Genomic DNA, 14,375 nt, shown 5'->3' with positions numbered 1-14,375 from the left:
AGCCCCAGTTTTCTCTCCTCCCTCTTGACTTAGAAACCCCAGGCTGACACTGGGGAGGAGGTTGGGCTGGGGATGGGTGGGGCCAGACTTGGTGTGGGGTTTGAGAGTGGGCATAGCCAGGCTAGTGTGGACAGGTCATGGGGATACCCTGGGCTGTGTGCGTGCATAGCTAAGGAAGGGTCAGGGTGGGTGTTGCATGGGCACAGTGTGCGGACTGCACTAGGCATCCCCAGGCTAGGCTTGGGTGCAGGTGGGGTGTTGGGCGTGGCCAATTTAGGTGTGGGTGTGGCCAAACCATGTGTGGGCGTGGCATTGGGCATGGCCTGGCTGAGTGTGGCAGGGGCATGGCTGGGCGTGTCACTCACCTCCTGCAGCTGCATCCGCACCTTGTTGAAGGCACGCAGCCAGTTGGCCTTGGCCCTGGACATGGAGTCCTGCCCCTCCTGGCCTTCCTCATCCTCTCTCGGCCTGAAACTGAGGCAGGGAATGCTATGAGGCTCCGGGCTGGCTCTCCGTGACTCCTGACCTTCCCTCGACCCTCCAGCTGTGAAAGTGATGCACGGCTCCCCATGGTATCTCTGACCCCTCAAAGACATGGGGACCCACCTGTGTCCCCTGGCCCACCTCGGTGCCCCTCACCCCTTCCCACACACCCAACGCTTCTCTGACACTTCACTGTTCCCCAGCTTCCTTTTCACCAGCCCAGTCCCTCTGGCACCCCATTTACCCAGGATCTTGACCTCCCTGAGCCCAGCAACCCCTAAGGTCACAACCTCTAAGACCCCTTCATGACGCCCCTGAACCCTCTTTGACCCCTGTACTCTGCTCTGTCACCTCTGATCCCTTTAAGAAACCCAAGGGCCTGTGACAACTTCAGCCCTGGCAACTGCCCAGGTTCACACTGACCCCATCACAGCCCTATTGACCCTGTGACCTTCTGGCAGCCCCTCTGGCCCCTTGGTCCCCTCCTGTTACCTCTCCTCGGCCTTGGGGGGCTCAGCCTCAGGGATCTGCTCAGCTGCAGGCACCTCCTCGGGTGTGGCTGGCTTGGGGGCCACCTTGGCCGTGTCGGGGGCCTCGGTGGGTGCCAATGGGGTCTTGTCCTCCTTCCCTGGGGCAGCTGGCGGGAGGCTGATGCGTTTGAAGTCTTTGGGCTCAGCCACAGCCACCTCTTCACGCTGGGCATAGCTGCCCAAATCGTCAGGCACCTCCTCCTCCTCCTCCAGCTCCTCCTCGTCTTCAGGCAGCTCCTCCTCCTCCAGGAAGTCCTCCAGGTCCTCCTCCAGCTCCTCCTCATCCTGGTCCCAGCGAGGTGAGTCTTTGTGATAGCTGACCGAGCTGTGGCAGGAGTGGTAGGAGTCCCGGTCCCGCTCGTCCTCCATCTCGGAGCCCTGCAGGCTGTGCTCGTCGGGGTCGAAGTCCTCACTCAGCTGAGAGCTTCCCTGGCTCAGCTCCGCTGAGGAGGCGTAGCGGCTGCTACCTGTGGGGCTGTGGGGATGAAACAGGGTTCAGGCGCCGGGGTACCGAGTCACTGCCCACCTGAGCCCCAGTCACACAGGCATTGACTCATCACCGATTAAGTACCTACTCTGTGCCACGTCCTGCTCTAGGGGCCAGAAAACACAGCCATGATCAGAAAAAATAAAAATTCCCCCTTTTGGCCGGGCACAGTGGCTCACGCCTGGAATCCCAGCACTTAGGGAGGCTGAGGTGGGCAGATCACCTGAGGTCAGGAGTTCAAGACCAGCATGGCCAACATGGTGAAACCCTGTCTCTACTAAAAATACAAAAAATTAGCTGGGCATGGTGCCGTATGTCTGTAATCCCAGCTACTCAGGAGGCTGAGGCAGAAGAATCACTTGAACCCGGGAGGCGGAGGTTGCAGTGAGCTGGGATCATGCCATTGCACTCCAGCCTGGGCAACAACAGTGAAACTCCATCTCAAAAAAAAAAAAAATTCCCCGCTTTTGTGGCATTTGCGGTCTGTGGAAGACAGGCAATTGACTGTGCTGGGAACTCAGGGTCAGCGCCATCACCACAGCCCTGTAGCACGTCTCCTGGCCTCTACCTCGAAAAAGTATAGAAAATACATTCACTTCCCTGTACCCTCGGCCCCACCCCAGGCCAGCCTCTGCTGTCTCTACCAGATGCTGTCCCCACAGTTCCTGCTTCCCTTGGAAGCCACAGGGAGTCGTAAATCCAATCACCTCCCTCCCCTGCTCTAAATCCTACCATGGCTCCCTAGTGCCTTGCAATAAAATCTGTGCTAGCCCTGCGTGGCCCATACCCTCCAAACTCCCCCTGCATACCTCCCTCCACTTCTCCCCACCTCCTCCATTCCAGCCACACTGGCTACCTCATTGTCTCTCCAACACCATAAACCTGTGTACTTGCCATGGTCTCTTCCTTGTCTGCTTTATCTAGAAAACTCCTACCCATCCTCTGGTACCCACTGAAACATCACTTACTCGTGCGAATGCCCCCCATTCTCTGGCCAGGTCAGGCCCTCGGTTATATGCTGCTTATATGAACCCTGGATCGTGCTCAGCATCAATAGGAATATCTGTCTCTGTCTAAGTGCAGGCAGGGGAACATAGGGGCCGCCACTCAGCCCTCTTCTAATCATTCACTTAGTCACTCAACAAACTTTATCATCTCCTGATTAGATACCTCCTCCAATCTTAGTGCCTGGGACCCTCTTCCCTGGCCAGCCTCAGGGATGCTAGAGGAATAAAAAGGGGTTCAACACCAGCCCGGGCGATGGAACAAGACCCCCATCTCTACAAAAAAATAAAAATAAATTAGCTTGGTGTGGTGGCCTGTGCCTGTAGTCCCAGCTACTGGGGAGGCTGAGGTGGGAGGATCGCTTGAGCCCAGGAGTTCAAGGCTGCAGTAAGTCACGATGGTGCCATTGCACTCCAGCCACCATGCCTGGCTGTGTAGAATTTTCTTGCAAGCTTTTGGGTAAAGAAAGAGGCTGGGCCGGGCGCGGTGGCTCAAGCCTGTAATCCCAGCACTTTGGGAGGCCGAGACGGGCGGATCACGAGGTCAGGAGATCGAGACTATCCTGGCTAACACAGTGAAACCCCGTCTCTACTGAAAAATACAAAAAACTAGCCGGGCGAGGTGGCGGGTGCCTGTAGTCCCAGTTACTCGGGAGGCAGAGGCAGGAGAATGGCGTGAACCCGGGAGGCGGAGCTTGCAGTGAGCTGAGATCCGGCCACTGCACTCCAGCCTGGGTGACACAGCCACACTCCGTCTCAAAATAAAATAAAATAAAATAAAATACAAAAATAAAAAAAAAGAAAGAGGCTGGGTGCAGTGGTTCACCCCTGTAATCCTAGCACTTTGGGAGGCCGAGGTGGGCGGATCACTTGAGGTCAGGAGTTTGAGACCAGCCTGACCAACATGGTGAAACCTTGTCTCTACTAAAAGTACAAAAATTAGCCGGGCTGGCTTGGTGGTGGCGTGTGCCTGTAATCAGGAGGTGAGGCAGGAGAATCGCTTGAACCTGGGTGGCGGAGGTTGCAGTGAGCCGAGATGGTGCCACTGCACTCCAGCCTGGGTGACAGAGCAAGACTCCGTCTTAAAAAAAAAAGGAAAAGAGAAAAAGGGCTCATTCCCACAAGAAAATGTGAATTCTGCCCTCCTGGAACTCCACCTCCAGCTCCGTCCAGCCCCCAACCTCTCTCTCTACTCCAGGAGACACAGCAGGACCCTCATACACGTGCACACTGCACTCCACGGCACCTACCTGAGGGCCTGCGGCTCAGAGAACTCCTCATAACTGTGCATGGAGTCGCTGTAGGATTCCCGGGAGCCCAGGGGTGGTGGGCGAACAGAATACTGGTGGACCGAGGCGTTGGGTTGCGACGTAGTGTAATAGGGCGGAGGGATGCTGTTGCTCGTTTCACTGCGGTAGTCACTGTCGCGATCATCCACTGCACTGTCGGGGTCATCGTCTGGAAGAGAGAGGAGGTATGGGAAGAGGGTGAGGAAGAAAGAGTGCACATGATGGGGGCCAATATAGTTTCCCAGACTTAGGGTGCTGCTACTGAAGAAGAGAATTTTTTACTAGTATGGATAAAGAATTGTGGGTCATGTTAATAGAGATTTAGGCTTCAGAACAAGGGAGGTGAAAACCCTACTTTGCTTTATGTGGGTCAAATTGGACCTAAAGTCTAGGTGCTAGTGTAGGTTCTCCAAGGTGAAGAAAACAGGGACAAAATAGAGGGCATCCTTCAGCTCAAATGTGAGGAACAGCTTTGTTCAAGGTCAGGATCTCTGAAAATGAGATGGGATTTTTTTCCGCTGGACAGTTAGTTTCCATAACAGGAGTCACACAAACAGGAGGAAGTTGGAGGAAGATCAGGAGTTCAAGGTGGAGGGAATGCCCTTTAACCCTTAGAGATTTCCTGATATCTGAGGGTGAGGACCCCAGACCTGAACTTACATGTACAAGAACTAAGAAGATGCTGAGACATGGTTCTGTCTGTTTCAAAAAAGGATTAGATTCTTAGCTTGGCAAAACCACCACACACTCAGAATCTATTGCTAAAATGGAATATGGTAGAGTTGCCAAACTTCATGTTTAATAAGAACTAAAAGATATTTTGGTTTAGTTTGGTTTCCTTAGAAAAAAGAACAGTTTGTTTTCTAAACCCTAAAAAAAAAATTCCAATTCTAAAAGCCACATGTCTGGGTGGTGGCATAATTGGGGATTGTACATTTTCTTCTTTATTCTTTGCTGTACCTTCTGAAAAAAAAAGATTTCAATAATGCAATCTTTTTAATTTTTTTAATTAAAAAGAATGATAAAAGTAAAGCAAAGTCTGGGCACAGTGGCTCACACCTATAATCTCAGCACTTTGGGAGGCCAAGGCGGGCAGATTACCTGAGGCCAGGAGTTCGAGACCAGCCTGGGCAACATACCAAAACCCTGTCTCTACTAAAAATACAAAAATTAGCCGGGTGTGGTGGCAGGTGCCTGTAATCCCAACTCCTTGGGAGGATGAGGCAGGAGAATCTTTTGAACCCAGGAGGCGGAGGCTGCCACAAGCCAAGATCACACCTCTGCACTCCAGGCTGGGTGACACAGAGCCTGTCTCCAAAAAACAAAATAAAATAAAAGTAAAGTAAAATGTAGTCCATGGGCCAGGTGCAGTGGCTCATGCCTGTAATCTCAGCACTTTGGGAGGCCAAGGCAGGAGGATCACTTGAGCCCAGGAGTTCAAGATCAGCCTGGGCAACAGCAAGACCCCATCTTTTTTTTTTTTTTTTTTTTGAGACAGAGTCTCACTCTGTTGCCCAGTCTGGAGTGCAGTGGCACAAGCTCCGCTCACTGCAAGCTCTCCTGCCTCAGCCTCCAGAATAGCTGGGACTACAGGCGCCTGCCACCACGTCCGGCTAATTTTTTGTATTTTTAGTAGAGACGGGGTTTCACTGTGTTAGCCAGGATGGAGTAAGACCCCATCTCTTTAAAAAATTTAAAAATTAGCTGGGTGTGGTGGTGGGCGCTTGTAGTCCCAGCTATTTGGGAGGCTATGGCAGGAGCATTGCTTGAGCCCAGGAGATCGAGGTAGCAGTGAACTATGATTACGCCACTGCACTGCAGTCTGGGCGACAGAATGAGACCCTGTATCAAAAAAAAAAAAAAAAAAAAAAAAAAGTAGTCCATGAAGAAAACATGAGAAGTATGGGGTAGGGGAAGAGGATGTAAAAAAATGAAGAAACGCCCAGACCCCAAAGTCTCAGAGCAATGAGTGAAACCTTCAGACTTTTGCTGTATTCATCCATTCATTTAGACAGAGTCTCTCTCACTTGGGCTGGAGTGCAGTGGCACTTTCATAGCTCACTGAAGCCTCGACCTCCTGGACTCGAGAGATCCTCCCACCTCAGACTACAGAGTACCTGGGACCACAGGTACACACCACCACGCCCAGCTAATTTTATTTACTTATTATTTTGTAGAGATGGGATCTTGCTATATTGCCCAGGCTGATCTTGAACTCCTGGGCTCAAGCAATCTTCTGGCCTCAGCCTCCCAAAGTGCTGGGATTACAGGCATGAGCCACCTTGGCCGGCCAGCATTCTTTCTACCCAATTGTCCTTGACCGGGCTGAGATGTTTCCAGCCAAATTGCATGAGGCTGTGCACATGTTCACCCAGTTTTTTTTTTTTTTCCCCTAACAAATTATCTGCTTATGAAGGGTAAATTACTTTGAATTGAATTCTTTTTGCTTTTGCCCAGGCTCTGCTTTCTTAAGTAGCTCTTGACTAAATTGCCTGCTTCTGGCTATTTTCAACCACTTTTGTTTTGACCCAGTGGTCTGTTTTTAGCTCAATTGTCTTTCCTTTTTGACCCAATTATCTATCAGCTTTAGCTGCTTTGGTGTTTTGTTCTGTTTGTTTGGTTTTTGGGTTTGTTTTTTTTTTTTTTTTTTGAGACGGAGTCTCGCTCTGTCGCCCAGGTTGGAGTGCAGTGGTGCGATTTCGGCTCACTGCAAGCTCCGCCTCCCGGGTTCACGCCATTCTCCTGCCTCAGCCTCCCGAGTAGCTAGGACTACAGGCGCCCGCCACCATGCCTGGCTAATTTTTTTGTATTTTTAGTAGAGACATGGTTTCACCGTGTTAGCCAGGATGGTCTCGATCTCCTGACCTCGTGATCCGCCCGCCTCGGCCTCCCAAAGTGCTGGGATTACAGGCTTGAGCCACCGCTCCCGGCCGGGTTATTTATTTATTTATTTATTTTTTTGAGATGGAGTCTCGCTCTATCGCCCAGGCTGGAGTGCAGTGGCACGATCTCGGCTCACTGCAAGCTCCGCCTCCCGGGTTCCCGCCATTCTCCTGCCTCAGCCTCCCGAGTAGCTGGGACTACAGGCGCCCGCCACCTCGCCCGGCTAGTTTTTTGTATTTTTTAGTAGAGACGGGGTTTCACCGGGTTAGCCAGGATGGTCTCGATCTCCTGACCTCGTGATCCGCCCGCCTCGGCCTCCCAAAGTGCTGGGATTACAGGCGTGAGCCACCGCACCCGGCCAAGGGTTTTTTTTTTTTTTTTTTTTTTTTTTTTTTGAGACAGAGTCTTGCTCTGTTGCCCAGGCTGGAGTGCAGTGGCCAGATCTCGGCTCACTGCAAGCTCCGTCTACCAGGTTTAGGCCATTCTCCTGCCTCAGCCTCCCGAGTAGCTGGGACTACAGGCGCCCGCCACCTCGCCCAGCTAGTTGTTTTGGTATTTTTTAGTAGAGACGGGGTTTCACCGTGTTTGCCAGGATGGTCTCGATCTCTTGACCTCGTGATCCACCCGTCTCGGCCTCCCAAAGTGCTGGGATTACAGGCTTGAGCCACCGTGCCCGGCCGGGTTTTTTTTTTTTAAGAAGGAGTCTCGCTCTGTCACCCAGGCTAGAGTACAATGATGCAATCTCAGCTCATTGCAGCCTCCACCTCCCAGGTTCAAATGATTCTCCTGACTCAGCCTCCCGAGTAGCTGGGATTACAGGCATGCACCACCATGCCTGGCTAGTTTTTGTATTTTTAGTAGTGACCAGGTTTCATCCTGTTGGCCAGGCTGGTGTCAAACTCCTGACCTCAAGTAATCTGCCTACCTTGGCCTCCCAAAGTACTGGGATTATGGCGTGAGCTGCCGTGCCTGGCCTGTCTTTGCTTTTGACCATACTGTTCGTTTGTGGCAAGTTGGTTGTTATCAAGCTTGCCCTGTCTGCCAAGCATTCATTTTGGTGAAATTGATTTTATTTATCTATTTATTTATTTATTTTAATATATTTATTTTTTAGAAATGGGGTCTCACACTGTTGCCTAGGCTGAAGTGCAGCCGCACAATGATGGCTTATTGCACCCTTGACCTCCTGGGCTCAAGCAGTCCTCCCGCCTCAGCCTCCTGAATAGCTGGGACTACAGGGGCACACCACCACACCTGGCCTTTTTTTTTTTTTTGTAGCGGTGGGGTCTTGCTGTGTTGCCCGGGCTGATTTCAAACTTTGGGGCTCAAGCAATCCTCCCGCCTCAGCCTCCCAAAGTGTTGGAATTGTAGGTGTAAGCCACTGTGGCTGGCCTAAATTGATTTTTTTTTTTTTTTTGAGTTGGAGTCTCGCTCTGTCGCCCAGGCTGGAGTGCAGTGGTGCGATCTCAGCTCAGATCATGATCTGACCTCGTGATCCGCCCGCCTCGGCCTCCCAAAGTGCTGGGATTACAGGCGTGAGCCACCGTACCCGGCCCTAAATTGATTTTTAACCAACTCGTTTTTGATAAATTGTGGTGGACCAAAGTGTTTGTCAACAGTTTCACTGGTCCTGGAGATAGGTTTGTCCACCAGGATATAAGGAAGGAGTGAAGGACTTCCCAGTTGGTGGAGAAGACAGAAGGAGGCAGATTTATCCTCAGAATAGAGGACTGGCCAGGCATGGTAACTCACACCTGTAATCCCAGCACTTTGGGAGGCCGAGACAGGAGGATTGCTTGAGGTCAGGAGTTCAAGACCAGCCTGGCCAACATGGTGAAACCCCATCTCTACTAAAAATACAAAAATTAGCCAGGCATAGTGGCATGCACCTGTAATCCCAGCTACTCAGGAGGCTGAGGCAGGAGAATCGCTTGAACCCGGGAGGTGGAGGTTGCAGTGAGCAGAGATCGCACCACTGTACTCCAGTCTGGGTGACAGAGCGAGACTCCATCTCAAAAAAAAAAAAAAAAAAAAAAAAAAAGAGAATAGAGGACTGGGTCTCTCTAGAAGAGGCAGGGTATGGGAGAAAGGGAGCAACTCCTTAGGGCACGGGTCTGGTCTGTGGCCTGTTAGGAGCTGGGCCGCACAGCAGGAGGTGGGCGGCGGTTGGGTGAGTGGGATAAGTTTCATCTGTATTTACAGTTGCTGCCCATCACTCACATTACCGCCTGAGCTCCGCCTCCTGTCAGATCAGCGGTGGCATTAGATTCTCACAGGAGGCCGGGCACAGTGGCTCAAACTTGTAATCCCAACCCTTTGGGAGGCCAAGGTGGGTGGATCACCTGAAGTCAAGAGTTCACAACCAGCCTGGCCAACATGGTGAAACCCCGTCTCTATTAAAAATACAAAAAAATTGGCCAGGAGCGGTGGCTCAAGCCTGTAATCCTAGCACTTTGGGAGGCCGAGACGGGCAGATCACGAGGTCAGGAGATCGAGACCATCCTGGCTAACCCGGGGAAACCCCATCTCTACTAAAAAATACAAAAAAAAAAAAAAACTAGCCGGGCGAGGTGGTGGGCGCCTGTAGTCCCAGCTACTTGGGAGGCTGAGGCAGGAGAATGGCGTGAACCCGGGAGGCGGAGCTTGCAGTGAGCCGAGATCGTGCCACTGCCCTCCAGGCTGGGTGACAGAGTGAGACTCCATCTCAATAAAAAAAAAAAGAAAAAGAAAAAGAAAAAGAAAAATGGACATTAAATTTAGGGAGGGCGTGGCTTGCCTTCTTCCCTGGGACAGCAAATGAAGATGGAAGGTAAGGTGTGAGTATGGGCGGAGCCTAGGGGGTTGGTGAGGTCTCCGCGTGCATCTCCCTGAGGTTCCTGGCCCACCCCTCTGTTGGAGACCCCGGCCACCCACTACCCTCTGAGTGACACTGGACCCATTTCCAAGCGGAGAAGGAAGATAGGAAGACCAAAAGGCAGGGGATACAGGAGAGGAGGTGAGGTTATACAGGGGGAGTGGCGGGAGGAGGCCACAGCACCCAGCTGGACACAGGCGGGTTGTCGGTCTAAATGTCCACTCCTCCAGGCTGAACCCCCCCACCCCAACGACGGTGCCCACTCCCCAGCAGACAGCGGGCCTCCCAAGACAGGCACTAACGAACAGGGTACAGGAAAGCTTGAAAGGGGTCTCGCCAAGCCCCCTGGCCCCCATGTGCTGGTCACAGGCTCCCTGCTTCCCTGTGTGATAGTGGGGAGGGGCCTTGGGATCACCAAGGTGCCCACCTTCCCATGGGCCTCCCAGAACATCAATCAGGCTGAGTACTTACTGTGCTGCTCACCCCAGCCAAAATAATTCCAGTTGCCTACAAAGAGAAGGGGCAGAAATAATAAAAGGGAGCAGACAAAGGGGTGGGTGTAGGAAGCGGGCTCCCCTGCGGTCCTCCTCACTCTCTGCATCTGCTCCCCCCACCCCAAGAGCCCCTCTTGTCCTGAGTACCTTTCCTAAGTATCACTTTCATTGCTGACACCTCCACCTTGGGAGGAAGGTGGGATATCCCTGTTTGTTTGTTTTTTTCTTCTCTTTAATTTTTTTTGTTTTTTGAAACAGGGTCTCACTCTGTCATCCAGCCTGGAGTGGAGTGGTGCAATCATGGCTCACTGCAGCCTCCAATTCCCAAGCTCAAGTGATCCTCCCACCTCAGCCTCCCGAGTAGCTGGGATTACAGGCACCCACCACCATGTTCAGCTAATGTTTTGGTTCTTGGTGGTTTTTCTTTTTGTTTTTTTTGTGTAGAGATGGAGTCTTGCTATGTTGGCCAGGGTGGTCTCAAACACCTGGTCTCATGTGAGGCCGAGTAGCTGTGATTTACAGGCATGAGCCACTGAGCCTGGCTCAGTTTTCAATGAGAGGAAAGGCTCAGTCAGGAAGTAACAAAGTGGGTATCTGGGCCCAGGGTTTTCTGACTATGAAGTCTGGGGTTAACAGTCTCCCAGTCTCCACCCTTTTCCTCTCCCAGCTCTTGGATAAGGAAAGACACACTAAATTGGAAACCCTAAGGTTTAAAACACCTCTGTTGGGTGGTCTGCTCATTTTACGGGTGAAACTATGAGGCTCAGAGAGATGCAGTGAGCAGCCAAAAGTCACACAGCCTCTGAGCATCAGGGCCAGGGCGAGAACCCCTTTGCCTATCATGTGCAGTACCTGGCACTTCAGAAAAATGTCCTGGACCAGAATCCTGGCTCCTCTGACCATTGACTGCTTCCTCTGGGAAATGGGGGTGACAAAATACACCCAGGAAGGACTTGTGGGTAAATACTGAGTGGTGGTCTCCACTTCCCAAATCGAACTTGCCCCTGGCTCTAGTCCATCTGCCCAGGGACTCTCTGCCATTGCCTTCCCACTTCCACTCTGCCTGGCCCCACCCCCATTGCAACCTCTCAATGACCCCATTCACCCAGAGGGGGTTTGTAATTCCTTCCGGGCAGTGATGACTCCTCCCTGGCCAGGGAAGCCAAGGAACTTTCTCAATATCACACCCCAAGTTAGTGTAGAAACAGGATACTCCAGCTGGAGTTCCCCAAGCCCCCCTCAACCCCACCTCCATTACCACCCTCCTGGACACATGGTGGGGGAGACACAGATACAGGGAAAGCTTTGAGGGGGGAAAAAAGGAAGATGGAAAAGCAAATGGAAAGGGGTTAGGCATGGTGGCTCACACCTGTAATCCCAGCACTTTGGGAAGCTGAGGTGGGTGGATCACATGAGGTAAAAAATTTGAGACCAGCCTGGCCAACATGGCAAAACCCCATCTCTACTAAAAATACAAAAATTAGCTGGGCGTGACGGCATGTGCCTGTAATCCCCACTACTCAAGAGGCTGAGTCACAAGAATCGCCCAAACCCAGGAGGCAGAGGCTGCAGTGAGCCAAGATAGTACCATTGCAGTCCAGTCTGGGTGACAGAGGGAGACTCTATCTCCAAAAAAAAAAAAAAAAAAAAAAAGAAGAAGAAGAAGAAGAAGAAGAAAAGAAAGTAAATGGAAAGGAGAAGGAGTTGGCTGAAGAGTGAAGTGGGGTTTTGGTGTCAGCAGGTGGGAGCTCTGTCCTGAGGCTATATGATTTGCTGCTACTCCTCCACCACAAAGCAATGGGAAGTCATTTTAAGGAGGGAGACAGCTCTTCCATCCATGAAAAGACCTTGTCTGGATGCATCTGAGTGTCGACAGGGCCCAGGAAGATTAAAAAAATCTTGACAACTGCAGCCTTGACGGAAATAGGAAGAGAAACGTGATCATCATCATCAACAGACAAGGTGCAGTGGAAAGGGAAGCAAAGTTGGAGTCCCTCAGACCTGGTTTCAAATCCTGGCTCTGCCACTTGCCGGGTGTGTGGCCTTAGGTAAATCACATCTCCTCTTGGGCCTCAGTTTCTCCATCTAAGAAAAGGGGTTAGTGAAACAGCCTTCATCTGTTGTACGTGTGCCCATTGTACATGTGCTGGCAGGATCTTCTGTCTGTGTCTGTCTGCGCCATCTGACTGTAGGCTGCTCGGGGTTTGTGCTGGCCCCGTGAATAGTTTGTGGAATGAGTTATACGCCCTCATCCAGGATCTGATGAATGGAAAGTGAAGCATCTACGAAGTGTTTTTCATATCTCTAGATGTCCTGGATCCTTCCAACAGCCCTTAGAGGGAGGGGGCTGTCAGATGCACTATTTCAAAGAGAGGGCCCCTAAATATAGAAGAGGGACGCTGGCCTGCCCATGACCACATAGCAAGGTGGGAATCAAGCCCAAGTCTCAGAACTCTCCCTTCCTTCCTTCCTTTCTTCCTTCCTTCCTTCCTTTCTTCCTCCCTGTCTTTCATCAAGCCCAAGTCTCAGAACTCTTCCCTTCCTTCCTTCCTTCCCTCCCTCCCTCTTTCTTTCTTTCTTTTCTTTCTCTCTTTCTTTTTCTTTCTTTCTTTCTTTCTTTCTTTCTTTCTTTCTTTCTTTCTTTCTTTCTTTCTTTCTCTCTTTCTTTCTTTCTCTCTCTCTCTCTTTCTTTCTCTTTCTCTTTCCTTCCTTCTTTTTATGAGTCAGAGTCTCGTTCTGTCACCCAGACTGGAGTGCAGTGGCATGACCTTGGCCCACTGCAGATTCTGCCTTCTGGGTTTAAGCAATTCTCCTGCCTCAGCCTCCTGAGTAACTGGGATTACAGGCACCTACCACCATGCCTGTTCAATTTTTTTGTATTTTTAGTAGAGATGGGGTTGTGCCCTGTTGGCCAGGCTGGTCTCGAACTCCTGACCTCGGCCTCCCAAAGTGCTGGGATTACAGGGGTGAGCCACCATGCCTAGCCTCAGAACGCTAATTTCTAATATACTGTAAGTGGACACTGCACTCTCAGGACTTGTATCTCCAGACTGGAGGAGCCTTTAGACAGGACAGTCATGGGGTAGGGGAGGGATGAGTGTTTCAGCTGGTGCCCAAGGAAGAATCAAGAGGTACTTACAGCACTGGTTGCTGGGGACAGGCAGAGGCTTGTCTTGCTCATCTTGGAACGAATACTGAAGGGGTGGGGGAAGGAGAAAGGGCTTATCTCAGAGGGGCCAAAGGCCAGGGGACCAGGATAGTCCTCTGTTCCATCCCATCCCGACTTCCCTCTGCCTCCCAAATTCTCTCCCCCACTATGAGAAGGATACAGGGAGTAAGAGAGAAAAGGAGAGAAAGATACACACACACACACACACACACACACACACACACACACACACAGATGTGAGAGAGAGAGAGAAAGACGGAGACAGAGACAGAGAAAGAGTGAGAAACAGAGATAGAAAAAGACTAGGGGCCAGGTGCAGTGACTCACACCTGTAATCCCAGCACTTTGGGAGGCCAAGACAGGCAGATCACTTGAGGTCAGGAGTCTGAGACCAGCCTGGCCAACATGGTGAAACCCTGTCTCTATTAAAAACACAAAAAATTAGCTGGGCGTGGTGGCACGCGCCTGTATGCCCAGCTGCTTGGGAGGCTGAGGTACGAGATTCACTTAAACCCGGGCGGCGGAGGTTGCAGTGAGCTGAGATTGTGCCGTTGCACTCCAGCCTGGACGACAGAGGGAGGCTCCGTCTCAAACAAACAAACAAACAAACAACTAGGTATATACCCAAAGGAAAAGAAATTGTCCTACCAAAAAGACACATGCACACGTATGTTCATGGCAGTGCTATTCACAACAGCAAAGACATGGAATAAACTTAGGTGCCCATCAATGGTGGATTGGATTTTTTTTTTTTTTTTTTGAGACAGAATCTTGCTCTGTCACCCCGGCTGGAGTGCAGTGGCGTAATCTCGGCTCACTGCAACCTCCTCCCGAGTAGCTGGGATTATAGGCGCATGCCGCCATGCCCAGCTAATTTTTCTATTTTTAGTGGAGACGGTTTCACCATGTTGGCCAGGCTGGTCTTGAACTCCTGACCTCAGGCGATCCTTCCACCTCTGCCTCCCAAAGTGCTGGGATTACAGGCGTGAGCCACTGTGCCCGGCTTGGATTTTCTTTTTGTTTTTTTAATGTGGTACCTATACTCCATGAAGAACTACACAACCATAAAAATGAATTAAATCATGTCCTTTGCACGAACATGGAGGTGGCTGGAGGCCAGTATAAAGCGAATCTATCCAAAAACAGAAAACCAAATCCCACATGTTCTTGCTTATAAGTGCA

General features: G+C 51.2%; 2 protein-coding genes across 2 annotated transcripts in view; both read right to left on the bottom strand.

Annotated features, from left to right (window-relative positions):
- The window catches only part of BST2 (bone marrow stromal cell antigen 2), a 365,601-nt gene that overhangs the window by 261,157 nt on the left and 90,069 nt on the right, over positions 1–14,375 (bottom strand). The window lies entirely within an intron of this gene.
- UNC13A (unc-13 homolog A) overlaps positions 1–14,375 on the bottom strand; it is a 92,463-nt gene that overhangs the window by 54,822 nt on the left and 23,266 nt on the right. Inside the window, exons 7-11 of the mRNA XM_050769896.1 lie at positions 13,164–13,218; positions 10,002–10,037; positions 3,755–3,962; positions 976–1,488; positions 366–474 (exon numbers count right to left, since the gene is read on the bottom strand). Coding sequence (XP_050625853.1) covers positions 366–474; positions 976–1,488; positions 3,755–3,962; positions 10,002–10,037; positions 13,164–13,218 — 921 coding nt within the window. The remainder of the gene's footprint in view (positions 1–365; positions 475–975; positions 1,489–3,754; positions 3,963–10,001; positions 10,038–13,163; positions 13,219–14,375) is intronic.

Source organism: Macaca thibetana, chromosome 19 (genome assembly GCF_024542745.1).
Source record: "Macaca thibetana thibetana isolate TM-01 chromosome 19, ASM2454274v1, whole genome shotgun sequence".
Lineage (NCBI taxonomy): Eukaryota > Metazoa > Chordata > Mammalia > Primates > Cercopithecidae > Macaca > Macaca thibetana.
This window is presented reverse-complemented; position numbering and strand designations above follow the sequence as displayed.